At 31.0% G+C, this 26,397-nt stretch overlaps 2 protein-coding genes and 1 long non-coding RNA gene across 5 annotated transcripts; 2 read left to right on the top strand and 1 right to left on the bottom strand.

The window, feature by feature from the left end:
- Positions 1-4,193: 4,193 nt before the first annotated feature.
- Positions 4,194-10,764, bottom strand: LOC106386284. Of its 2 annotated transcripts, none has more exons than XR_002656338.2 (5): positions 10,180-10,764; positions 9,791-10,087; positions 9,392-9,452; positions 5,428-5,656; positions 4,194-5,134 (listed from the first exon to the last, which is right to left on the bottom strand). It is a non-coding gene; the product is annotated as an uncharacterized LOC106386284 (long non-coding RNA). The 2 variants fall into 2 exon arrangements; XR_001277461.3 differs by having other exon boundaries at positions 4,200-5,043.
- Positions 10,765-14,358: 3,594 nt separating this feature from the next.
- Positions 14,359-18,181, top strand: LOC106386292 (auxin-responsive protein SAUR72). Its single transcript, XM_048752399.1, has one exon. It carries the CDS (start codon positions 14,895-14,897, stop codon positions 15,417-15,419), a length of 525 nt encoding a protein of 174 aa, XP_048608356.1. The 5' UTR covers positions 14,359-14,894; the 3' UTR covers positions 15,420-18,181.
- Positions 18,182-21,930: 3,749 nt separating this feature from the next.
- Positions 21,931-26,277, top strand: LOC106387516 (protein MICRORCHIDIA 4-like). Of its 2 annotated transcripts, XM_013827383.3 has the most exons (20): positions 21,933-22,392; positions 22,484-22,558; positions 22,638-22,672; positions 22,754-22,832; positions 22,914-23,006; positions 23,094-23,178; positions 23,278-23,353; positions 23,517-23,645; positions 23,730-23,828; positions 23,917-24,018; positions 24,108-24,269; positions 24,378-24,473; positions 24,552-24,603; positions 24,694-24,805; positions 24,883-24,956; positions 25,036-25,337; positions 25,422-25,507; positions 25,596-25,680; positions 25,781-25,903; positions 25,991-26,277. In XM_013827383.3, exons 1-20 carry the CDS (start codon positions 22,035-22,037, stop codon positions 26,030-26,032), a joined length of 2,265 nt encoding a protein of 754 aa, XP_013682837.1. In that variant the 5' UTR covers positions 21,933-22,034; the 3' UTR covers positions 26,033-26,277. The 2 variants fall into 2 exon arrangements, with proteins under 2 accessions (XP_048608352.1, XP_013682837.1); XM_048752395.1 differs by having other exon boundaries at positions 21,931-22,392; positions 22,638-22,832.
- Positions 26,278-26,397: the final 120 nt, after the last annotated feature.

Here is a 26,397-nt window from a genome sequence, read left to right as displayed (position 1 = left end):
CTACTTTAACCCTTTTAACTGGAGAAAACTCTATTAAAAACAACGAAGCTACACGAGATTTACTTTATTTTAACATGCATAGCCGACATCTCGAATATTTCTGGAGCGGTAACTAAGGCATTCCTGCCTACGCCAATTAACAAGATAAAAGGGTATATATTTACTTCTTTTTTACAGATAACAGAAACAGACTAATAGTAAAACAAGAAATCACAAAATAAAATAAAATACAAAATTACACAAATTCAAAGAAATTTTTGGAAAAGTACTTCCGTTTATTTTTAACTTTTTTTTAAGAAAAACCATTGTTTTTCATTTGTAGTACTCCCAGATAAATGTAATGTACATAAATGCAGTGCACATTCTGCATATTAGATTAAACAATTTTTGTTTTAACTTCATTATAAAATTTTAAACTTAAACTAGATTTTGACCCGTGCTTAAAAAGCGTGGATTTTTTTTCATTTATTAATAAAAATAATTTAAAAATTGTTCTATAATAATGTTTGGATTTAAAAAATATCTGATTCAGACCCGTGGTTGAATCTATAGATTCAATACCTTGTATATAATCTGGTTCAGATTTAATGAAAAAAATCATTAATTAAAAATAAGATAAACTCCGATAAAAACTCAAAAATTTGCTATTAACCCGCAATCTGATACCATTGATCCAATAAAAACATAAAATATCTGATAATATTTTTATTTTTTAGTTGCATTGCTCATATAATTTTTAAAACTGTATAAACTTGTGATTCTTTAGATTTTGATGAAATTTTTATCATAGCATTCAACTAAAAATGATAATATAAAAAACTTATTGATATGATACTATTAGTTTATTTTAATTATTGATAACATATCATAAGCTTATACTTTATTTTACATTTAAAATTTAATTTTTATGATAATTTTTAAAATACTCTTAAACACTCATAATTTTCATATCAATTTTATGTATAAAATAACAAAATAAATAATATTTTTAATTTTTGTATATATATTAATTTTTGATTGATGAATAATATTATACGCGAAAAATAATATTCAAATATGTAAATGATATATATGGTTTAGGATATAGAGTTTTGGTTTGTATTGAAAATATGCATGATATTTGAATGATCTATTTTGAATATTGATACATAGGTTTAATAAAATAATATTTTGGTGTCATTATGTTAGTTTTCATAAATATTTATTTTCCAATTCTTTTACTCCAGATTATGTTGCAAATGAACAACAAATGATCGATTGTGCTAATTGAATAGTAGTATGAGACTAATATTAGGTGTATGTTAAAAAATGATTAGTTGTATATTATATACATGCAGTGTAGTCCAAGCTGTGAATAACCGTTTGTGCATGAATTAATTATTGTTTTGACTAATGTATATAATACAAACCGGCTTGAATTCACGGTTAAAGAAAGTATTATAAACATTATTTTAGAAATTATAAGACGATGGTCGTAGATAATGGTTTAAGTTAATAACTAAATGGTCTAAAACTCTTTGTCTTTTAATAGTAAAGATTCGGTTTAACAAAAGATATTCAAATTAATGCAAGAGAAACAAGGGAGTTTACACAAGGGCCCTTACACAAGCCCATTAAACTTAACAGTTGAAAACAAAACCAAAATGGACCAAACATATTAATGTAAGGTCTCGATCTCCATCGTCTATATATTATGGTGTCATGCGGACTTCAATTTGCTTTGTAGTATAATCTTGCGGTGAATATAACATAAGAAGTATCGGTTGGTTTGACCAATGTGTACATGTGAAAACCCTCTCGATTGTACATGGTCTACCAAAACTTATGTAACCAGCTTGCATACAGCACTATTAGATGTAATGTGATTCAATATTACCAATTTGTTTATAATAATTTTCGAAAAAAAGTTCTTCAAATTTTGCATCTTTCACATAATATATATACTAATACTGTGGAGATTATGCACACATAATAATTAGTTACAAGAATGTCATAGCAGAATACAAATTTATGTTTATGCTTCAACGTTTATTTACAAAATTTGAAGATACTATAACACTAAAAATGCATAATTTATCAGTGAATTAATACAGAGCATGTTAAAAGAAAGAACCTCTTCTTTATCCAACTTCTCTATAGAATTTTTTTTTATCAATGTTCTTTCGATTTTTGGTCTTTCCGATGGGCGATGGTAAATAATACTTTACTTTTTTGGTTTTTCTATATGAGCATATCTGGTAGCGAACCTTGATCCTTTCAGTTTACATACTTTGGTCTATAGTTTCTTGAAGGCAATAACTCTTTTGCGGTTCTGGTGCTATGAGAACGGTTCCAGATTTTTATTTCCAGAAGTTTTCGTTCTTTTGGTTGTTTACTATGCTCTTATGTGATGTCAACTCCTCTTTTCATCAGTGGAAGTGGGACGGTTTGCTCATCAGTGTTGTTGTTGATGTGAAGATTGGCGGTGTTGTTTGGGGTAGAGTCTGTTGGACCCAACAACTTTATCTAGTAAGACTCTGTTTTGGAGGACAGTGTTGATATTTGAATGGAGGGTTCATAGTAGATGTGTGACAGTGTGAGGTTAAGGTTCTATAACCAGTTTGCTTGCTCTGTTCATCTCATGTCGTTGTGCTTCTTTAGGTTTTTCTTTCCTTTGTAGTATTTTGTCGGTGGTCTTTTGGGCGCACGCACTCTCGATGGTTTCTCTCCCATTCAGATCAAAGTAGTGGCTCTCTCACGGTTCGATTTCTCCTTCATCGTTGTGGTGTCTCTAGATTCATCTTGATAAGGTGGCGCTACAGTTTCAGCTTCTGTAGTTGGACTTATCAACTTTTGTCTACAAGACAACCAGACCTAGCTTGTTGGTCTTTCTAGTAAGCTTTTATTTTAATTTTTTATATTGTTTAGTTTTTTTTTTAAAAAATTGCTACTTATTTTCCAAAAGCCCCAAAAGTTTAATTATAGAAACTCTTAAAAATCTATAATAAAATAGAGACATTGAATTCTCACTTCTCAGGTAATAGTTAATCCTTCATTTTGAAAATCCTATGTGGTTCACTATCTTATTGTGAGTTTCTTGTAATTTTGTGACGTTTCAACTCCCTTTTGTCATTACTTTCAATTGCTAAAATATATGATTTAGGCCAGTTAATTAACTAGAATTATTGATAATTTTTAAATTTAATCTTTAATTATAGATAGAATTGAGATTTTGAGAGAATATATAAAACAACAGGAAAATGGATGGAAAATATAACTCAATTTAAGGAACTAGCTATATATATATACGAAAATTATAATATCAAGAAACAAAGACCAAGTTTCAAGATATATATTGATATTTGATTTGATTTTAAGCTTTTGTTGGCCCACTTAAGCAATTACAGTATTAGTTTGTGAATATATTTAACAATTTGATATATATCCTATCGTTGTTTGGTCGGCTTTGGAGAAATGTACTTCATATATAAAGTGGATTGGTTACTGCGCTATTTGACTTGAGTTTGAAATGTTTTTTTTTTTTTGACTAATACGAAAGATAAACCGGTCATCTGTCACGATCCACCGTGTTAACTATCTAGTCGGAAACTTAAGCTGAGACTGACCAAACATCGACAATCATTCATAAAGGTGCAACAAAGGCAAAAAGTTTCATTTGATGGTTTAACCAAAAAACATTATTTTGTATAATGTAACTTAGGTTTAGGTATTGCATCTAGGCTTTCTTTTTTGAAAAATAGTGTAAGTAGGTTGAGGGCTGTAGTTTATTCCGTTTGGTTAATGGTCATTTGTATACCCAAAATGTAACATGTTCTGTATATAAACAATAAGACAAAAAAATTATATAGACCATAATTTCGATCAACTAAATTTTCTCGATAACGAGATTTAACCTATATAATTCACAAAAAATATGTAAAAAAGTTAGTTGATCCTGTCATTTGTTTTGGTAGACGCTGTTTTGTGCAAATCCTTTGACTCTCGGTTTTCCTAGAAGTCAAAAACAAAATTGGGAAAAAAGTGAAAACTAGAATTTGATCTGTTTTCACCTTTTTATGCACATGGTAATAAATTGGAATTGGTACAGAGTGATCCAAGTCAATCGTCTGATGAGTGATTTGTTTAAAGCAACACTTTTGTATAATTCCTAATTTCCTAGCATTCTACCTATTTACGCTAGCTCCGCTTTTGTATCTAAACCGTTATTAACACATGATTACTGCTCTAACAACACAAGTAAGACCCCTATAAGTAATAGTTTATTGAGCAGTGTTTTCACATGTGGTTACTTGATAAAGATGTGGATAGAGAGTCCTCGATAGTGCGATTTGCAGAGACTTGTAATAATCACAAGAACATAAGGCAGTTAATTTCCGTATAAGAATGACTAAAAACACTTTTAAAAATGCAGCCAAAATCTTATTGCTTGATGGTGCCCAGAGAGAAGTTTTGCATTCTCTGTCGCAACCTCACATGAGAGCTTTCCACCTCTCATGGTTTCAGTTCTTCTGCTGCTTTGTCTCCATTTTCGCAACTCCACATCTCCGCTCAATCATCTAAGAAATTATTAATCTGCTGCCTCAACTTTTGAGGTCATGTTCTTTTCAAAAACATGAAGAATATACATATACAAAGTTAAATAGTTAAAAACATGACAAACGAATTAAATTAACCCGAAACTATTATGGTCCAAGGAGCCAGGAGATATAAGATTTAAACAAACAAATTAAGCCTTAATAATATATACAAAACAAAATAAAAATCTAGGACTTTAGCATCTCTGGTCTCTACAATAGTCCTTGCATATATGTTGATGCAGTGATGACAATCCCAAAACGTGTTCTGTACCCATGTGTGGCATGAGTCTTGCTTTCAATAGAGAGCTTGTTGGACCAGCGCCTATTTCCCGGTACGATGACATGTGGCTGGTTGGGCAGCTAAAGTTGTGTGTGACCACTTGGGCTTTCGGGGTCAAGACCGCTTTGGGCGCAAGGGAGTACAAGGAAGACCGGTTAAAGCAAAGCGATTAACACGTTCGTGAACCTAAAGAAAGAGCACAAGTGAGGTCATTGGCAAGAAGATATGGTTCCTTTCTGCCAGAACGTTTGTCTCTCCAAAGAACCCTACACCGATGCTGGTCCTGAGATATTTTAGGTCTAATACGAAACTAAAAATATAAACTCTAAATAATTTAAAATTTGATAAAAATTAATTTTACGATTAAAAATTAAAAATTCTTCAAAAGTAATACATAGCTACCAGCTTTAAAAGTTATTTTGTTTTCTTTTTATGTAAATAAGAAACTAAACTTCAAAAATTATTTTGTAAAGTGTTTGAAATATATTTTAGATTCATTTTTTTATATTTTTCTACTAACAACAATAACAAAAATAAGCCTTAAAAGCTTTAAAATTAGGGGCCCCATACCCATGTTTTTTAGTTATAGGCTCAGGACCGGGCCTGCCACCACTAGATGCTATATGGAGTTGTCCAAGATGACAAAACAGAAGCTTGCTAAAGTTGATCCTTTGAGAAATTGGCTGATGCAATGATCGCTTGGACTGAGGCGTGGGAGGAGCTTAATCCTTCAGTTGGTGGAAAAGATGTCACGGCCAAGTGATGAAAAATTGACGATTATGAGTGATGCCTGTTATTGCTGCATGAATAAGTACGTTGTGAGTTTGTTATTGTTGTGGTCTTCTATTTATATATATCATTCTGGAAGTGTGCTTCGTACAATAACGTAATACTGTGTTTTATTGTTGACGTTAACTTTGCTCGACATGTATTAAGCCTTATTGGTGAAATGATGGGTCCTACTTTAAATTACATGGATGAAATGATTGTTTTAACAGGAAAGTACCAGAGGACTTGATACCACTATCATATATCCAAGTAATCGTTTGTCCGGGACGTCGAAATACTCGTTTATGTTGGCCTCCGACAAGCTTCTAAGCCTTGATTATTTCATTGATAATGATATAAATGTTGAAATTTACAAAATTATGCTTAGAGATTTTTTAGAATATTACTTGTGATCAGTTTTAAAAATAAATTAGGTTTGATTAAGAAAATTAAGAGAAAACATTAATTTTGTGACTGAGATGGAAGAGTTCATGTGATCCAATGGTCAAGAATCAACCACTTAAGGAGGCATGTGTCTTTAACTAAAGAGTTTTGTTTGTTTGTCAGGTTTAGGTGGCACTAAATTGGTGGATATTTGCCTCATCATGCATGGCATCCTTAGAGCATGGTTAACGAGGGAGACTCATTTGAGATTCTTAGAACATGATTTGATATTTTTTCTGTTAAAAATCATTTCTTATATTTTTTATTTAGAAAACGTTTTTTAGTGTTTCTTAGTTAAAAACTAAGAAATATATTTTATATTACATTAAAAACTCCTTCCTAAGAACATGCATTGATCATGGTTTATCTCTCTAAACTTAGTTATAGCTTATCTGTAACATTTATATCCCTCTTACGTAAGAAAATCACTTCCTCCGACCTCCCCCACTGGCGTATCTCTAACACTCGAAGTTTTAAGTAAACCAAAAAGTAGATAGATCATGTTCGTTTGCATGCCACATCGACCTATATATAACCAAATATTTGTTTGTTTTACGACATGCAACTGCAACATTTTTTTTTTTTTTTTTTTTTTTGAAAATTACAACTGCAACATATCATGTTGCGTAACATGCGACTTGTGACATTCATAGAATTTTTGCTTATAGCCACAAAATAATCTCGGAGAAAACATAGCTATTTTCGAATTAATGACATATCGTGAAATACAAAACGTGACTAACCATTTCAAATTCATTATTAAGAAAACCACCAAATATTTACTAAGAATGTGACAAAAGCAGACATGATTTTGGTCACGAAATATTCTTATAGCAATTAGGTTAGTCATATTCATATAGCTCCTAAGAAATATGGCACAATTGTGATTAAAATGATAAGAATGAATTCATGCCAATTGCCAACTATGAGTGTTACCGGCCATAGAAAATGCTTTGACTTCTTTTTTTTTTGCTAACTAAAATGCTTTGAGTTCTAAAAACTGCATATGGCAACTCACAAAGATCATTTTCCACTTCTATTTATGAACAAATGCTTGAGACATTAGCTAACCACCCTTACTATTATTTTTCAAGTGGTTATTCAAGTTTCTTTCAAATTCTCATCCCTCTGGATGACAACAATAAGAAGATGATATTTCTTTGTCCTTATGGCACTTACTTACCGTAGAATACGATTTGGCTTGTGCAATGCACCAACATACAATGTTTATTTTTACTTATCCGATTGAAGATATAATGAAAGTTTTCAAGGAAGATATCCCCTATATATTATTTGAGAAGAATTTAAAAAGTTATAACCTGAATTTTGTAATAATTAAAAAAAGGTCCATTCCTATGTGGCAGTTTTATAGAACTTAATAAATCTGACGTGGCGCTTTATTAACGAGTTTCGGTGGAGCATAGTGTAAAAGTAAGCGTCCTAGGAAAATATAATTTGAATGGGTATGGACAGTCATATATATAGTGGTAAATATGGACAGTCATATATATCCTGGTGAATATCATAACGTTAAATTTAATAGCTCAAACGACGCCGGTTAACTTGAATTCGGTTTCGATGTAGCTTTCGTCGTAGAAAAAGGTTTTGCAACTGTTCTGCTTCTCAAATCTCTCCTCATCTCTGTCAAATTATTAGTAGTCTTTCTTTTTAATTTGTTGAACACAGTTCATATTAGTCTATATGTATCTATATCTATATACGTGATACGTGTTTGATAGAAATAAGTCGATGTCAATATGTCAAATTCAAAGTGTTTTCATAGTACTGACATGGTCGAAGGTAAAAACCTTTTAACTTTGTACCGGGTCCAAATCGATTATATAATCAGACCGGTTTATAATATTAAAGACATTAATACAAATACTAATACATCCAGTTTAGGCAATATATAATTATGTAGATTATTAAAAGGTTCGTGTATGAAGCATTGGTCGTATTTGTATGAGTTTATTAAAAAAACGAATATATTTTCCTTGCTTAGCAATTCAGTTTATGTTCAATTTAATATTTAGCAATTCAGTTTATGTTCAATCGAACAGGGATCCACCATTCAAGGAACTATTAGTGATGAAATCATGAGATCAAACCGAACCATTATGGGTGAAGGTGAATGGTATGAAATTTTTAATTTCAAATTGAGGTTCAATTTCAGGCAATTTAGGACCACCAAAAACCGATTCCATGTTATAACGGGAGAAAATACGGTGGTTCGAAAGGTTACAACAACAGCACCATGCAACTATTATGGTTTTAAAGAATTTAAAACCATACTGAGAGGATTTAAAACCATACTGAGAGGCCTTGCACATCCTATGTACTCTGTAGGTATGGTATATTAAATGGTTTAGTTAAATATTATCATCGTACTTTAATTAGCCTGAGACAATGATATTTTCCTGTATGTTTTTCAAATCATAATCCTAATTCACGTGCTCTATATTTTATCCAATAGACGTCTATGGAGCTATGGTTTGTGTGGGTCAACTAGAAGAAGTTGGAGAGCCTGGAGGGCCAATGAAACCAAAAATGGTTTTTAGTTTGGTAAATCCGGGGTTAGTTAGACAGTTACTTTAATCCCGTATTTCAGTTTAGTATATATGTAGTATATTTTAAATTATAGAACTCTTTATATTTTCAGCTATAAACATCTAAAGTGTGTTGCATATGGAAATAATGCACCAGAGATTGATGCTTATTGGAATTCCACAAGAGCAAATGTTGTTTTGTGTGTTTTGAGTTTTTGGCAAATTGAAAGGGGCCAAGGTATAAAATAGTAAAATTTTTATTTTAATTGAAATGTTTACTTACCTTTAACTTAGTAATCTAAATATTATTGTTTTTTTTTCATTAGGGCGACTGACATGGATTAAGAACATTGAAGGTTGTTCAAAGATAGAATTCGAACCTAACATCCCACAGATTCAATCTCTTAGGCAGCTGTAAGAACATTAATAATTTTTGAAAGCATGAGTTTGTTCTTCAAATAAAAAAAGGTGAATTGTGTGTTGACAAAATATTTCTTTCTTTGCAGGATTCCAGCAAATTCTTATTGATGACTTCTGAGAAGAATTCCAGGGATTGAGAAGGACGTATGCTCTTTAGTGTTATGGCATCTATCTATTTTAAATTTATAGTTTAAGTTTTTCATGTTGCTTTTCAATATTCGTTGGTGTTTAACGATTACTTATGTGATTTGCTATCTACTTTATACATTCAATTATATCATATTGAAGTTTTTATATACTTTTCTGGTTTCTGTTTTAATAGAAAAAACAACAGAGTAAAGATCGTTCATTCTAACCTGATTAGTAGACAACGGCTGAGCTTTCAATCTACAATCTTTCTCTTGATTGTCAATCTCTCTGCAATATAACTATTATCCATTACAGAAGCTTTTAAGATTACATATACTGACTACCAAATTATAATACTTATATCGGCAAGTACACTTTATTTATGTTTCGCTGTTTAATCCGAGACCTTTTGTTTGTCTAATCCAGTTGAAGAACTCATTTACGTAGTTTTATAACAATAAGAACCGATGAAATGTTTGTAGATTACAGGAAAACATAACACATTTGTTATAAAGATGGACCCTTTTCATCATAGATTTGGAGGAAATTAAATCCTACTCTTTCCATTTCGGTTTGGATTGTGCGTTTGATCTGATTCAAACCCGCATATCCTGTACAGAACATACCTTATTTACATCGAAGGAGTGAGGATTTGTACATGATCTGAAGGTGTTATATGAAGCTGATCCAGGGAAAAGACACATGTTCTGAGGTTGAACGAAAAGAAATTTATGTCAATGAAATTTCTGTTTTTGAGTGTTTGTTTTCTATTTGCAAACATGCTGAGGCAATGAGAACTTAGCTGAATGACTGAAGCTCCATGTGCTTTTTTGCCGCATCTTCTCTTATTTCAGAACAAATGTATCGGCTCCATTAACAGACACCGTGAGTTTGATCTGATTTATTTGTACATTCCCAGGGATCTGATGCAAAAATTAATTTCACAAATGAATCAAACTTCCATAAATTAAGAACGGATATTCCAGATCTTTGGGGACAACACAATGAGACTAACCTTATGGCTTTTGATTGACGAAGCTAATACATAACTCGGTAGATCTGATAGAACCTTCGATTCATTTCACTGAAGATCTGTGGAAGGTGAATTCATTTCGCATGTAGGTTCGAAGAAGATTTGAGCGTCGTTTGTTCCGAAGCGACGAAATGGAGACGAAGGATAGGGTATATTTTTCGAACAGAAAAGAAAAAAAAATGGTTAATTATGTATTTGGAAAGTGTAAGTGGATTATAACATTGGGCCTCAAAGATTTCATATTACAAAATTGACCTAATGAAATATCTTGCCTTATTAGTTGGCCCAGAATCAACAAAAATATTTTTTTTACTAATCTATCATGTATTTATTTTTTTACATTAACAATATCTATTTAATGATGTAAAAACATTTTTTTAAATTTCAATTTGTATAAGTCGTCTTTTAGTTTTTTAAATCATATATAAACCAGATAAAAAATCATTTAGTAAAAAAATTGAACAAAGTTTTAATTGTATGACTTCACATATTCAACAAAATTTGCGAATGAATTTAGAATTTGAATGAAGCTCCACAATCCCAATTACAATTAATTTCGCTTCCCCCCCCCCCCCCCCCCCGAATTTATAAAATATTATTTAAACAATATATTTTATCTATTTATATATACAACAAACCGACTAACATATCATTTTTATTTTTTTCATTACCGTAATAAGTTTTTTTTAACCTCACCCCGCGCAAGGCGCGGGTCTTATCCTAGTTTTCGTCTATAAGAACAACTTTTATGTTTATTTATCAAATTTATGCAGGATGTTCCAACGCTGTGAAAAAAAAAAAACATTTTCTGCTAAATCGGAAGAAATGCACTTTCACGGTGAGAGATAGGATCGTGTTGAGACATCAGACTTCAAAAAATGACTGAGGTGAACAAAGACAAAAATCAAGGTTATGAGAACTCTATGACCAACGAATTCTATTATAGCCGACGAATTTTATTAAAGAGATTCAGAGGTTTTTTGGGACATGGTTTCTTTCATCAAGGATTTCTTTAAGATTGCAAGACCTTTCACCCAGCTGTTGTGCAAGAATTGTTTTTCCATAATTAAAAGTACTTTTTATATAAATGCAAGTTATATCTATTTATTTATTTTTATAAATTTTACAACATTAATGGTTGTTTTCCTAAATTTGATAAATATATTATACATATTTAGAAATATATATCTTCATAAATTTTAGAAAGTGTTATATATTCAATATTATTTTTCTAAATAACAATATTGGTCAAATTCAAGAAGATTTTATACACATTCATGAAGATTTTTCCTAGAAAATGTTATACATATTCTAAAATATTTTACTAAATATACATATAATTCAAATTCATTAAATTATTCTTATATATTCATGAAAATTTTCTTACACACATTTAAGAATGTTTTATAAATACATATTTGAGTTTACCTAAATTTCGTGAAGATATTATATATATGTATTAATATATTTTTCAGTAATATTTTTATAAATATGCATATAACTAAAATTCAGGAAGATATTATCATATATATTTAGGAATGTCTTCCTAAGCTTTTTGATAATAAAAAACATTTTTCAAAAAAATAAAAATTAAAATTAAAAATTAAAAATATCATCTTTGAGAAAATTCATTTAAATATTTATTTATTTTATATATCTAAAAAAATATTGTCATTTACCTCATTAATGAATGCTAACTTGGTCATTTTTACCGTTATAGGATCATTTGAGATTGTATTTAAGACCATTTGAAACCATTTTTCAAACTAAAATATATCATACATATTTTATATTATGCAACATAAATATTTTAATAAACTTTCTATTTTTTTTTTTGCGTAGGACACTAATCATTACTTAATTGTATACTAGGATAAGACTTGCGTCTTGCGCATGTTAAATTTATATGAAATTATTTAAAAAATATTGTATGGGAAAAATAAATGTATATTTTTGATCGAATTAATATTTTGGCCATTAAACAATTTTTTTAACTTTTTGTTAATTACATAATTTTGTTTACTGATGAGGTGATCTCATTTTTTAAAATATTTTAGGTCAAAAATCACTTATCGAATATGAACCTAACGTTTAGGCCGAAGAATCTCAGGTCTACTATTTGGTTACAATGAAACTATGTCAACTCGGTTTTATATCATGATTTGACAATTTAAAATTTAATTATGGATATGAGAAGTTTACGTTCACGTGTCAATCCTATCTATCATCAATATTTTTTTTTTGTGTGTCTCTTTTTTATTTTGGTTATTGCTCAATATAAATATTAATTTTAGAGTTTATTCTTATTTCATTCATTTGTTTTGGTCTGAGATTTAGAAAATGTTTAAGATTTAAAAGTATTTATATTTATTAGTTATTTTATGTTTTTATGCATATTACTTTCATCTTTTCAAATCTTCATCTGTTAATATATAAGGGATTATAAATTAAGTATTAGGATACTACATAAATTTGGTTGCGGGGCGCACATTTAGTACCGGATATTCCTTTTTCTCAAAAGTATTTAATAATACCAAACATAGCAAGTTGCTTTATACTGATTTATAACGGACAACTCGCAAGTAGAAAATTTCCTTTTTACAAACATCAGCAGTAGTTAGCCGGTGACGGGACAGGTGTGTCGAACAATATCCAAAAAAAAAACCGGAACATTAGAATACAAATTTGATAAAAACAAAAACTTCCAAACAATCATTTATCAATGATCTATCGAATATCACAATTCACAGCAAAATGATATCTTAACCTCTTTGAAATGTATTTATTTGTAACTTGTCATTCTATTATCCATCAAGACAATGATTTTTGGTTTTTGGAATAATTCCGCTTTTTATGTTTTAAGTATATTTTATATCAGTGATTTGTGATATATAAAAATGTCTATATATGATAGAAATATTTAATATTCCCTATGTTTTACAATACATGATGTTTTGAATTATTTCACAAAAATTAAGAAATCTACTTTTCTCCAAAAAGTAACTTTACAAATATAATTTAAAAATCATTCAACCAATTAAAAAAATGACTACAAAATTTGATTTTACACAGTTTTCAATAAAATTAAAAATAATATAAATATATCAAAATTTTATCTATTTTAAAACAACAAACATCTTCTAAAACATCAACTATTATGAACGGATAAAGTATTTTATAATAGTTACATATATTAACAATTGTTATAAGTTTCCATTAAGTAAATTTATTGTCTTATAGTGATCATTTTTGGCTCAACAAACTAATTAATTTTAAAACAGAATTACAAAATTATCAAAATAAAAATTATTGCATAGATAATAATTACATGCGCCAAATATTAAGGTGGATACCACTTTAAAAAAATTAGACCCAAAAAAAAACTTTAAAAGAAAAAAAATGGTGGATACAACTTTTGTGGATACAACAAACAAAGTTCGCATATGCTTTTTACAAATGTTCGTCAATTCATATGAATTTAAACAAGTCAACACGCTCACGTTATCACCTTCTCCTTCGGTACTCGGTAGTGTCTTTCTCGGGTAGCTGTATATGAGGAAGGTTTTTCACAGCTGTAATTTTTTCTGTCAACGGACAAAGTAACAAATAGAAAAAAAGTTAATTATTTGACAGATGTTGACTTTTTTGGTATTTATAAGATGAACTTGTGGAAAATGTGGAAAGCATAAACCTTTTTAGTGCCTCTCCCTTATTACAAAATAATAACTATAGGTATTTGATTCCATATTAAATTGGACTAGAACCAACCTCGAACATTGACGGCAAAAATTTAAATTTTTTTAACACTGATCATCGATTATATCATTATATAATATCTATTTATGTTTCATATGATAATTACAACATATGTAATTACGATGAGAATTTCAAAGACAAAGATTTCACAATATAGTTTACCCTGTAACATTCGAATTGATTGGCGGTTCTACGTGTACTACATATGACCATAACAAATGATTCTGTATTCAGCACTGAAATTTCCGATAATCTTGTGTTCTATAACTGTAAGAGATTATTTTTCTGAAATCGAACCCCAAACATGGTATAGAAACCTTTAAACTTTGACAAATGAATTACAATGCTTTCACAATTTTCTTTATCATCTACCAAAAAGAAAAAGAGAATATAAGAAGTGTTGGACCATAGTTACACAGATTCAAAGGAAAATAAAGTATATAATCTTTTTAATAAAGTCTATACTTATCTATCAAAAATTGTCTTTGGATAGAATCATCAAAAACCATTTAAATACCCATTGAAATGCTTAAATATTTTAAAAAGCCCAGGAGAACAGATGACGTGTGTTATGTAGTTGTTAGATATTGAAAATAATAGGTATGCACGAAAGGAAAATCAGGTGGTATCCATCTTGGAAAGGCCACTAAACCCTTTCCGTTGACAAAACTGAATAAAACAAACATACCAGATCACCAATAAGCTTGAATATATATATCTTTTTTTTATCAAGGACTATATTATAAAAAAAAACTCAATTATTAGACCATGAGTTCGTATATGGTGAAGTAAGGGTTATATGGAAAAGTTAAGGCCGCCCTCTTCTAATTGTCATTGACTTCAAAGTAAACCTATATCTCTTCTTTTCCAATCAAGATTCTCTATATATAAAAGAGATTCAAGAAACATATAACTTCAGAAAAACAAAAACAAAGAAACAAATGGAGACATGGAGAAAAATGAAATCTTTTGGGCATAAGAGCTCTTCAATCACGGCTTCGATCACCAAGAGCAAGTCATGGAATGGCTCTGCTCATCTCGAGAATGCTAATAACAAGGAATCAACTGGAAATATCAAGAAAAAATCGCCGCCGCCGCCACACGGGTGTTTCACAGTTTACGTGGGTCCCACGAAACAGAGAGTCGTGGTGAAAACGAAACTGTTGAACCATCCTTTGTTCAAGAACTTGTTAGAAGAAGCAGAGGCTGAATATGGATATAGACGTGATGGGCCTATTGTTCTTCCTTGCGAGGTTGACTTCTTCTACAAGGTTTTGGCTAATATGAAGTTTAATGGTGATGAGTATGATGAAGAAGAAGAAGATGATGATGGTATGATTAACCCTCCGATTTGCGGTTTGGGTAGTCCCTATAGATGTGCTGGTCTCGATTCCATGGGAGTGAGACGTAGCGGCTCGTACAAGCTTCTTCGATCTCCATCTTTGTTCAAATTAAATAGGTTTTGATTTTTTCTTTTTTTTGAAAATGATATAGGTTTTGATTTTTTTTTTCCCTTTTCCATAATACTAGATATCTAAGATCTTGTTCATACCATTACCTTATGCATAAAAGAAAAAAATGTGAGGAAAAAAAAGAACCCTCACATTTCCCTAAATTATATTCCATTTGTTTTTCTGAGATTTTGATGTCTGATTTTGTATCTTAATATACATGTGAGTGTTTTTGGATGACGCAGACTTTGAATTAAAGAAATTACTAAAAGCACTAAATTTACTGAAACAAACGCTTCCTTGTAAACCGAATTGTTTGTTGTTTAACATAAAGCCACTACATCAAAGACATTCACAACATCAACGGTTTATTAATCTTTAAGAAAATCGACAAAATATTTTCTCCATTCTATAATAATATTTTTTTCATATTTGCTTTGGGGGTTAAGCAAATTAATAACACAGATGGGGTCTAAATGATTGTATATTTAGACTAATAAAACTTGGTATGACAAAGCATTTTCTGGTTTTTGACATTTATGTTGAATAAAAGCTAGTGAAATTAAACATTTAAAAATCCTTTGAGTTGAAAATATAAATTAAAAAAAATTCAGCTAGTTCCTTTAAAATAATCTGGAACTACGATTTCCTCCACTATTCTGCAGACAAAACAGAAGAACGAATAAGAAGGATTTGATTGTTAGTAATCACAAAGATTCACAACTATTTAGATCCATAAAACATACAAAACATGTTATTAAATTAATAGAACATCCTAGTCCCAACATTATTAATTTATAGAGTTTTTATTGTATATATGTGTACATATACAAATAGCATATTGTTTATTTTAGAATATATTTTTTATAAAATAAGAAAAATTGATTTTCCGTATATATATATTGATTAAATTTTATTCTATTTTTATAAAAAAAAAGTTTGGTGTGGTTTTAGATATAATTTTACTAAATATTATCTAAATATATTGAAGGTTTAAGAAAAAATAAAGATGAATTCTATTGAAAATATAAATCAAAGAATACAATGTTTTGTTTGAACTTATATAAACTGCATATATCTAAATTACTAATTTGTAATTTTAATGGGACTATGTATTTCCATATGATTGTCTAAAAAGCTATTTTTATTGTATCTTATTTTGAACCAGTCAAACTCGAAATCGATCGATTTTATTAATTTATTGTGTTTATTAATTTATCTTGAAAATGATATTTTAGATCAATAAAAAGAAAAAGAAAAAGATCTTGTCAAGGTACATTAGACTAACAGTTGAAATAAAAAGACTCCTCACTAAGATTTTGATTGGTAGAACCTTTACAAAAACATTATATTCTTTATCTAATCACTATTTTTATTAACGTGATATATTACTAAAGCTTGAGGTGGTATGTAAAACCAGACCGGAATTTTACATATTTAAAATATCATCTATTAGATGTAAATGTTCTTTATGTAATGATCTTTTATGCTTTTGATGAGAGCATTTAACTTAACAAATATAAAATACTAAATAAAAAATAAAAAATATTTAAATTAAATTAAAAATATACTTATATAAAAATTAAATGGTATTTAAAATAAAATTTATAATTAATATATTTAAATCATTTAAAATAATAATATTTTAGATTAAGAATATAATATATTATATGTAACTAACTATTATTCTTTATTCTAGAGATATATAATATCTATAAATAAACAAATTTTATATTACATAGTAATTTTTTATGATGATTTTGTTTAGGAATCACTTACCCTTACTCTGCACTCACTTATAATAAAAAAAATTGTCATCCACTTTAATAATTTTATTAATGAAATTATATAATATTTGCAACATAGTACTTTTATAGCATAGTGCTAGAATTTTATCAGCAACTCCATATCTATACGGATACTGGGTCATTCGAACATCATTATATTTTGCTAGTTATATAATTGTTCTTTGAATAAATTTAGTGCATATTTAATTTAGCTGATTTCAAGTTTATATTTAATCGTATCATATCTAATTAATTTTAATATGCTATCCTTTTAGCCAATTAATTTTATATTTAGATTTTCTGTAAATAAATTACGTAATTTTATTATCCTAAAGATAAAAAGGAGTTAAATTTCGTATGATTCATGAATTCAATCCTGATTTACTGAGAAAACAACTATAAAGATTAATCCAATTTGTGGATTCTCTGTTAGATAGGATGTCTCAAGGCAAGCATCATAGATTGAATTCACCTTTTGCAATCAAACCTTTATAAAAAGAAAAATGAATTAAATTCCGTATGGTTCATGAATTTAATCTAATTTTATTGGAAAAACAACTAAGATACTGGTCCAGTTAATTCTTTGTTAATTAGGATGTTACGAGGCAAGTATTATAGAATGAATTCACCATTGCAATCAAACCTTGTGACAATTCATCTTATGTTGGAAAAGAGAGCAAAGCCACTAATAAATTTGGGGATAAAGCAAAAAGTGCATTCAGTTTATGAGATTATGTGTTGAGAAGATCCATGGATCTCAACAATGCTTGCAAGTCTTGTTGAGTTATTACACATGTTGTTCATCCAATAATGATAGTGAGTGACTTAATGGAGAGCCAAAAACATGGAAGATGGAAAAATAAGGAACTTTATCGCGGAAGATGATATTTTATTGATACAATCCTTGCCTATAAATCAATTGAGGAATCAAGATATTTTTGTTCGAGTTATACGGATAATAGTCTATATATAGTCAAATTGAGATATTGAGTGGCTAATAATACACTTAATCACGAAGTTGATGTCATAAAGTTAATACAGCTTCAAACATTTGTTTAGAAAACTAATGATATGTCATCTTACATGACAAGTCATAACATGAAACTTTATGTAACTATGAATTTAACAAATCTCCCATGAGATGTGATAATCATTGTCTTCAATGCGGGACTAAATATGAATTCATAAACAATAATATTTTTGAGTGTCCATCAGTTCTTCAAACTTGGCTTTTAACAGCAACACTTTCTTCATTTTTGGTTTTCTCTATTTTAAGTTTATATATAAATATGGATTATTTATTTTATCATAAGAACAATATTGAAGACTAAAAAATGGATAGATATCCTTACCCATAAATAATCTGATATATTTGAAAATGTTCAAAAGGCTAAAGATTTGATATCAATGATAAAAGACTTAGTAACGTGGTATAGCTTTCCTACAAAATTAAAGGAGTTATATATCCTGAAGAGTAGATTTGTGTAGAAATAAAAGTTGTAGATTCATTAGTTAGAAGCCACGTTCGAAAAAGCGGCCGCCTAGCTCGCTTAGGCGCAATCCGGACATCAACCGCGGCGACTTTAGCATAATCGGCCAACAAAATTGGGGATCAGTTATTCGGCCCATTTAATAAATTAATCGGCCCCTTAACCAATTAATCGACCTATTTGACCAATTAATCGGTCCAATTAAGAATTAAACATGCCTAAATTTTAACTTATGAAAGTATTTATTGGGCCTTCAGAAATCAGGAAGCCCAACTACTTTACCCTTCTCCTACACGTTTGTATTCTATATATAGGGTATGAATGGTGACCAGGGAACGGTGAGGAATAATACATTCCTAACGTTCCTAAAAAATATCACAATTCATAAGGAATAATTTTTTTTTTCATTCTCTAACATTCCTTTTTTGTAGAGAAATAAAGAACAAAAGTATTCCTTATTAAATTTGGGAAGGAACAACTATTCATTTTCATTCCTGCAATTTTATTCCTTTACGTTCCTCTTGTTTCTAGAATGATCACCAGTCGGAACCCATATGTAAGCGATATGGGACTTTTGTCCATTTTGATAGTAATAATGCGAAATAATTAAAATGTAAAGAAGAAGCGTTGAACCCGGGGTTATTCAGAGAACCAGAAATGCTTTGGCAACTAGGAAACATTGAATGCTTTGTACATTTGCGCATATGTTAATATATATACATATATACGTATAATAAAAATTCAAAAATCTAGATTAATTTGTGTTTTAATTGTATTGCTAACAATTAACATTTTAAAAATCAATAATAAATTTCAATAATAACATACAAAAACTATTAAATTCTAATATATTTATATTTTATATTTAATTTAAATATTATAATAAAATAAAATAATAATTAAACTAGTCCCCGCATATATCCCGCTTAATCCCCGATTTTTTGGTAACTCGCTAGGCCCGGGATTGCCGCCCGACTAAAAGACATAAAAATTTCAGAGATTATATTCCGTTTGTTGTGTTTATTTCGATATAGTTTTTCAAATACTTTAAATTCAAACTGGAATAATAGATGAGTCATATGATTTGATCTTTTTTAAAAAAAATCATGGTAAATGATCTAGCCATATAAAAGAAAATGGTTTAGTACAATTCTTTTTTTTTTTTAGCAAAGTTTAGTACAATTCTATGTTACCTCTTTATTAAAATTGATTAACGATCGGCTCAGTTTCTGCCTAATGTTTGAAGTAGCCCTGCGGTTTTGTCCGAACCGATAAGTAGCCCTGAGTTCGGTAAGCTTTTGAAAAATAATTTGATTCTCGGTTCGGTTTTTTATTTTTCAAAAAAAAAACTAAAAAACCAAAAATAATTGAGAAAGTTTAGTACAATTCTATGTTACCTCTTTATTAAAATTGATTAACGATCGGCTCAGCTTCTGCCTAATGTTTGAAGTAGCCCTGCGGTTTTGTCTGAACCGATAAGTAGCCCTGAGTTCGGTAAGCTTTTGAAAAACAATTTGATTTTTGGTTCGGTTTTTTATTTTTCAAAAAAAAAACTAAAAAACCAAAAATAATCGAAAAACTGAACCAAAATAAACCGAAAAATAAAAAAAATTCGAATTTAACCGAAAATATCAAAAACAAATTAGAAAATTTTACCGAAATTAACCGAAAACCAAAAAGAAATCGTTTATTTCGAAAGTAAAAGTGAAAACAGAAAATAACTGAGAACCGAACCGAATCAAAATTTAGTTCGGTTAATTTCGGAATCGGTTTTCAAAATTTCGGTTAACCGAAAACTGATGATTGCTGGCAGGGATAGTTAAAAGTGTCGAGGAGAAAGAAAAGTTTAGGAAACGGCACCGTTTCGTATCATTTTTTTTGGGCACCGTTTATTTTCTTATTTACATTTGTTCAACTTCCAATTAAGCTTTTTATGCAGTCGCCGATCAATTAATTCTTTTTGTTCCAATAAAGTTCTTTTGAAAAAAATCGACTCATCAATCTTTCTTAACCTAAAAATGGATGATGTTAAAATATATAAACCAATATATAAACCCAACCAATCACCCCCATAGTCAAATTGGGATATTGAGTGGCTAATAATACACTTAATCATGAAGTTAATACAGCTTCAAACATTTGTTTGGAAAATTGATGATGTGTCATCTTACATGACAAGTCATAACATGAAACCTTATGTAACTATGAATTTAAAAAATCACCCATGAGATGCGATAATCATTGTCCTCAATGCGGGACTAAATATGAATCCATAAACAATAATATTTTCGAGTGTCTATAAGCTCTTCAAACTTGGGTTTTAACAGTAACATTTTCTTCACTTTTGGTTTTCTCTATTTTAAGTTTATATACCAATATGGATTATCTATTTTATCATAAAAACAATATTGAAGATTCAAAACTAGATAGAAATCCTTACCCATAAATACTATGATATATTTGAAAAGTGAAAAGGCTAAAGATCTGATATCAATGATAAAAGACTTAGTAACGTGGTATAGCTTTCCTACAAAATTAAAGGAGTTATATATCCTGAAGAGTAGATTTGTGTAGAAATAAAAGTCGTAGATTCAATAGTTAGAAGACATAAACATCTCAGAGATTTATATTTCGCTTGTTGTTTTATTTCGACATAGTTTTTCAAACGACTTCAACTTCAAACATGAGCATATGATTTGATGTTTTTAAAAAAATCTTGGTAAATGATCTAGCCATATAAAAGAAAATGGTTTAGTACAATTCTATGTTACCTCTTTATTAAAATTGACTAACGATCGGATCGACGATTCGGTTTCTTGCAGGGCTAGTTTGAAGTGTTGAAGAGAACGGAAAGTTAGGAAACTGTATCGTTTCATATCATTTTTTTTTCGGCACCGTTTTGTATCATTAAGGAGATGTTATTGGTTTATATATTTTAACTGATTTAAAAATCCATGTAGTATTCATAAATCCAGTTAAATTATACAGATTTTCAAATTATCTCGGATTAGTATTTACAAATCCAGATATTTTTTCTCGGATTTGAGTCTCTGTATGAAATCAAATCTATTACTAGTAAATATGTATGATTGAATAACACTTAATTTAGATTAGAATTTATAAATCATTAAACCAATGAAACATGATTTCTTTAAAAATTATTGAACGAATAAAATACACTAACCAACCAATAGCACCCCCACTAAGCTTTTTTAACCTTTTTATGCAGTCTCCATTCTCGGGAGATCAATTAATGCTCTTTTTTTCCAATAAAGTTATTTTGAAAAAAAATCGAGTCGCCTTCCTCGTCATCAATCTTTCTTCTTCACCTTTTTTTTTTCTAAACCTAAAAAATGGATGATGATGCTATTCGCGTAAAGCAAGAGATTCTACCGACTCCTACTTCCGTCAACGGAATCAAACCCTCCGTAATCGATCTCTGCAGCAGCGACGAAGAAGACAACGACGGCATCGGTGCTTCCAGAGCCGTCGGCGAGAAGAGAGCGCGAAGCGGTGATATCGATACTCCGGCGAAGAGGGTAGCGGTAGAGGAAGGGATTGGGCAATCGTCGTCGATAGTGGCTCTCCAGGCTACGCCTTGTAACGTCGTGAGGCCTTCTTCTTCCTCTTCGTCGGCACCGTCTTGCAAGCAGTTCTGGAAAGCAGGGGATTACGAAGGAACATCCGGTGGTCACTGGGAAGTCTCTGCAGGTAGCGAATCTCGAACCCTAAGTTGTATATTTGGGGGTAAAGTTTGTTGAGATGTTAATGGGATTGGGAACGCAAACCCTAATTGGTTCAGGTGGGTTTGATCATGTGAGAGTACATCCCAAGTTCTTGCATTCTAACGCTACAAGTCACAAGTGGGCTCTTGGAGGTATCTTTTTTTTTTTTTTTTTCCTTTTAGCAGTGTTTTATTTTAGTTGGATTAAGAATGTTTGTTTGATATTTTGCAGCATTTGCTGAGCTTTTGGACAATGCTCTAGATGAGGTGTGGAATGTTTTGTTTCTATTTTTAATATTTTTCTATTTGGTGGTAATGTTTTTTTTTTTTTATGTTTTGGTTAATCAGGTACACAGTGGAGCTACTTATGTTAATGTCAACATGCTAAACAATAAGAAAGATGGAAGCAGGATGCTCTTGATTGAAGGTATATATATATTTGATTTAGTTTTTTTTTTCTTTCTGTTGTATTCACGTTTTGAACGATGTTGTGTTTAAAAAATTTCAGATAATGGAGGTGGGATGAATCCTGAGAAGATGCGACACTGCATGTCTTTGGGATACTCTGCCAAGAGCAAACTTGCAAACACCATTGGACAGTGTAAGGCAACTCTTCTACCTGCAATATTATATTTTTAAATGCTTCTTACACCAAGACACTTAAAGTTCATTGCTTTTTTTTTTGTAGATGGCAATGGATTCAAGACTAGTACAATGAGACTGGGAGCTGATGTTATTGTATTCTCACGTTGCCCTGGAAAGGATGGAGATAGGTTGGTTGGTTTTAATGATTTTACTGGGATATGTATTGTGTATTGAAAGAGATCAACAAAAGCTTTACATTGTTCTGTTTACTTGATGGTTGGTTTTAGCTTTACACAGACAATTGGGCTGTTATCATACACGTTTCTGAAGAGCACAGGAAAAGAGGACATTGTTGTACCCATGGTAAGCTTCCGCAGTTTTAACTGTATGGAATAACCCTTTATAATCTGGAATATTTGATAGCATAAGAAAGTTAAACTGTTTGTCCACGTATCTCTCATTCGATTGACATAGCCAATTTTATCTCTTCTAATCTTCTTCTTCTGGTGTTGATTTTGAATGAAAGCTCGACTACGAAAGGGACGGTTCAGAATGGAGTCCAATAGTACGGTCTTCAGTTAGTGATTGGAATAAGAACGTGGATACGATTGTTCAATGGTCCCCATTCTCTACTGAAGACGAGCTTCTTTGCCAGGTAAAAAACAAAGGAGTTGTTTCATAATATTTATAGCTATTTTTTATTTTTAGAATATTTCCACTAATCTATTGGCTGTTGTAGTTCAATCTAATGAAGGAGCATGGCACAAGGATAATCATATATAACCTCTGGGAAGATGACCAAGGACTGCTAGAACTTGACTTTGACACGGATCCACATGTACGTGTTTTTTTTACTGTGATTTTGATCTGCAACGATGCAAAAGCTTTCTGTGTTCGTATACCTGATGACACACGTTTTGTTGCAGGATATCCAACTTAGAGGGGTCAATAGGGATGAGAAAAGTATCAGTATGGCTGCTCAGTACCCTAACTCTAGACACTTCCTCACATACAGGCATTCACTCAGAGTATGAATCTTCTATCCGTCTTTCCTTAACAGTGGCAGTTGAAATTGTTTTTTTTTTTTTTTTTTTACCTTGTGGATTGTTGTCTCCAGAGTTATGTATCTATTCTATACCTGAGAGTTCCACCTGAGTTCCGTATCATTCTCCGAGGAAGAGATGTTGAGCATCACAACATTGTGAATGACATGATGCACACAAACCAAATCACTTATCGTCCAAAAGAAGGTCCCGGTGGACAATCTAATTTCTCAAATGTAATGTTTTTCACAACTTAGTTATACTCAAAAGACCTCTTCCTGCAAATTTTATTTGAAGAACTTGCGCAGTTTCTAAATATGGTTGTGTGGCAATATTTATAACAGATGTCTGCTGTTGTGACGATTGGATTTGTTAAGGATGCAAAACATCACGTTGATGTTCAAGGCTTCAATGTCTACCACAAGAATCGCCTTATTAAGGTTTCTCTCGTTCTTTTCGGCCTATATTACCTTTGTTTCTGTCAGTTTTTTTTAACTGTCCCACTTTGTTTTTGTCAGCCATTTTGGAGGATATGGAATGCAGCAGGAAGTCAAGGTCGTGGGATCATAGGTAATCGTTATTTTGCAGGAAGGTCTATAATACATGATTGGCTCTTTTAATTTGAAGTCTAATGCGTTAGTTTATTCTTGGTGCTAAAAGGTGTTTTGGAAGCTGATTTCGTTGAGCCGGCTCATGATAAGCAAGGTTTTGAGCGTACAACAGTTTTGTCTAGACTCGAGACACGTCTTCTTGTAATGCAGAAGAATTATTGGTTTGTTGCTTTCTTCTCTTGCTTTTTAGAAAATTGTCGATGCTTCACTGAACTCTTTGCGCTTCTGATTTATTCAGGAGGTTGAACTGTCACAGAATTGGATATGTTTCAGCACATGGCAAAAAGTCCGCTAAAGACTCTGAAGACAGAGGTACTAACATCTTTTTTTTTTAAACAATCGGGGTTTTAAAACGTGTGCTAATAAACAAATCTCTTGGACATTTGTGTAGAATCATCACCAGAGTATGCAGTCTCAACCAGGAAAAGAGCTGCTGCTGCATCGTTGAGCTTTAAAACTCCAACTGCTGCAAGGACAGTTGTGAATCGAGGAGGAAAAGGAAAAGGATCTGTTAGAGATTCTAATGGGGTCGGTTCATCAGAGAAAAGTGGTAAACATGGAAACACCTCTTCCAAATTTAATGGACGAGCAAAGGCTCGAGTAGCTCCTCCAGCTGTAGAAGATATCAACAGTGATGAGGACTCTGATCACGATCCTCCGGGTGAAGAAAATGTCACTGAGCCTCCTGAGAAGGTCCTCCAATGCTCTTTCTTTGATTTTTTCCCTATTTTTATCCGGTGAATAGGATTATGAACCTTTGTGTACTTGTTCTCGCAGAGCTTCGAACCACCAGCCAAGCCACGTTCTGCTGATTCACGTACCCTCAGTCAACTAGAGCAAGAGAATGAAACGTTAAAAGAGAGGTTTTGTTACCTTACGTTACCATGTTATGATTCATGTTTCTCACTTGTTTGAACAACACCGTAAGCTTTGTGTTTTCCTTAATTCTAGGCTAAATAAAAAGGAAGCTGTTTACTTGCTATTGCAAGAAGAGCTGCGACGTGAGAAAGAGCTTCGCAAAAAACTTGAAGCTGAGGTATAAATTCTACTCTTAACATGTTTACTGTATCTGCTTGCAAACCTATAAGCAACAATCAGTCAGTCACCAATGGATGATTCCTCTTTGGTATTGTCAGGTTCAAAGAACAAAAGATGAGTTAGAAGACGTGAAGAAAGAGCAGGAGAGTTTAATCGACATATTCTCAGAGGATAGAGACAGACGCGACAAGGAGGAAGAAGATCTCAGAAATAAGCTAGAGGTTCCTTCTTTCTTCTTATCACCTTCCTCTACTAAATCTTCTCCTGAGATTCAGGAAATTAAAATAATTTTTTTTTTGTGGTTGCAGGAGGCGTCAAACACGATCCAAGCGTTGCGTGGGAGACGTTAGAGGTCTGGAACTAGCTCGGAAGGATGTCACTGCATGGAGGAGGATACCATTGACTCGTTAGGTTTTTTTTTTTTGTGGCACAGTGTTGTCTCTGACCCAACCACACCGGAGTTGGTAGAGAAGTAGGGGTATTGTAATAGAGTTAAATTTCCAACAAATACTCACACATTGGTTATTGCAGTCAATGTAAGTAGGATCATCAAATTGACATTTACAAATTGAATTACATTTGCTTTTGAATTTAATCATAGATATTATAAATTGCAACTAATGAAACCGGAAGGCCATGCCAAAAGCATCAGACTGACTCTAGCCGAGAGCATATAATCCCGGAGTTGCTCGCTTTCTTTTTCTTTCTTTTTTTT

This window comes from Brassica napus, chromosome C3 (assembly GCF_020379485.1).
Source record: "Brassica napus cultivar Da-Ae chromosome C3, Da-Ae, whole genome shotgun sequence".
NCBI lineage: Eukaryota > Viridiplantae > Streptophyta > Magnoliopsida > Brassicales > Brassicaceae > Brassica > Brassica napus.
This window is presented reverse-complemented; position numbering and strand designations above follow the sequence as displayed.

Coding starts and splice junctions, on each gene's coding strand:
- LOC106386292 (XM_048752399.1), top strand. CDS start 14,895: ATGGAGACATGGAGAAAAATGAAATCTTTTGGGCATAAGAGCTCTTCA.
- LOC106387516 (XM_048752395.1), top strand. CDS start 22,035: ATGGATGATGATGCTATTCGCGTAAAGCAAGAGATTCTACCGACTCCT. Junction 22,393..22,483: donor TCACTGGGAAGTCTCTGCAG/GTAGCGAATCTC, acceptor TAATTGGTTCAG/GTGGGTTTGATCATGTGAGA. Junction 23,829..23,916: donor ACTTTGACACGGATCCACAT/GTACGTGTTTTT, acceptor GTTTTGTTGCAG/GATATCCAACTTAGAGGGGT.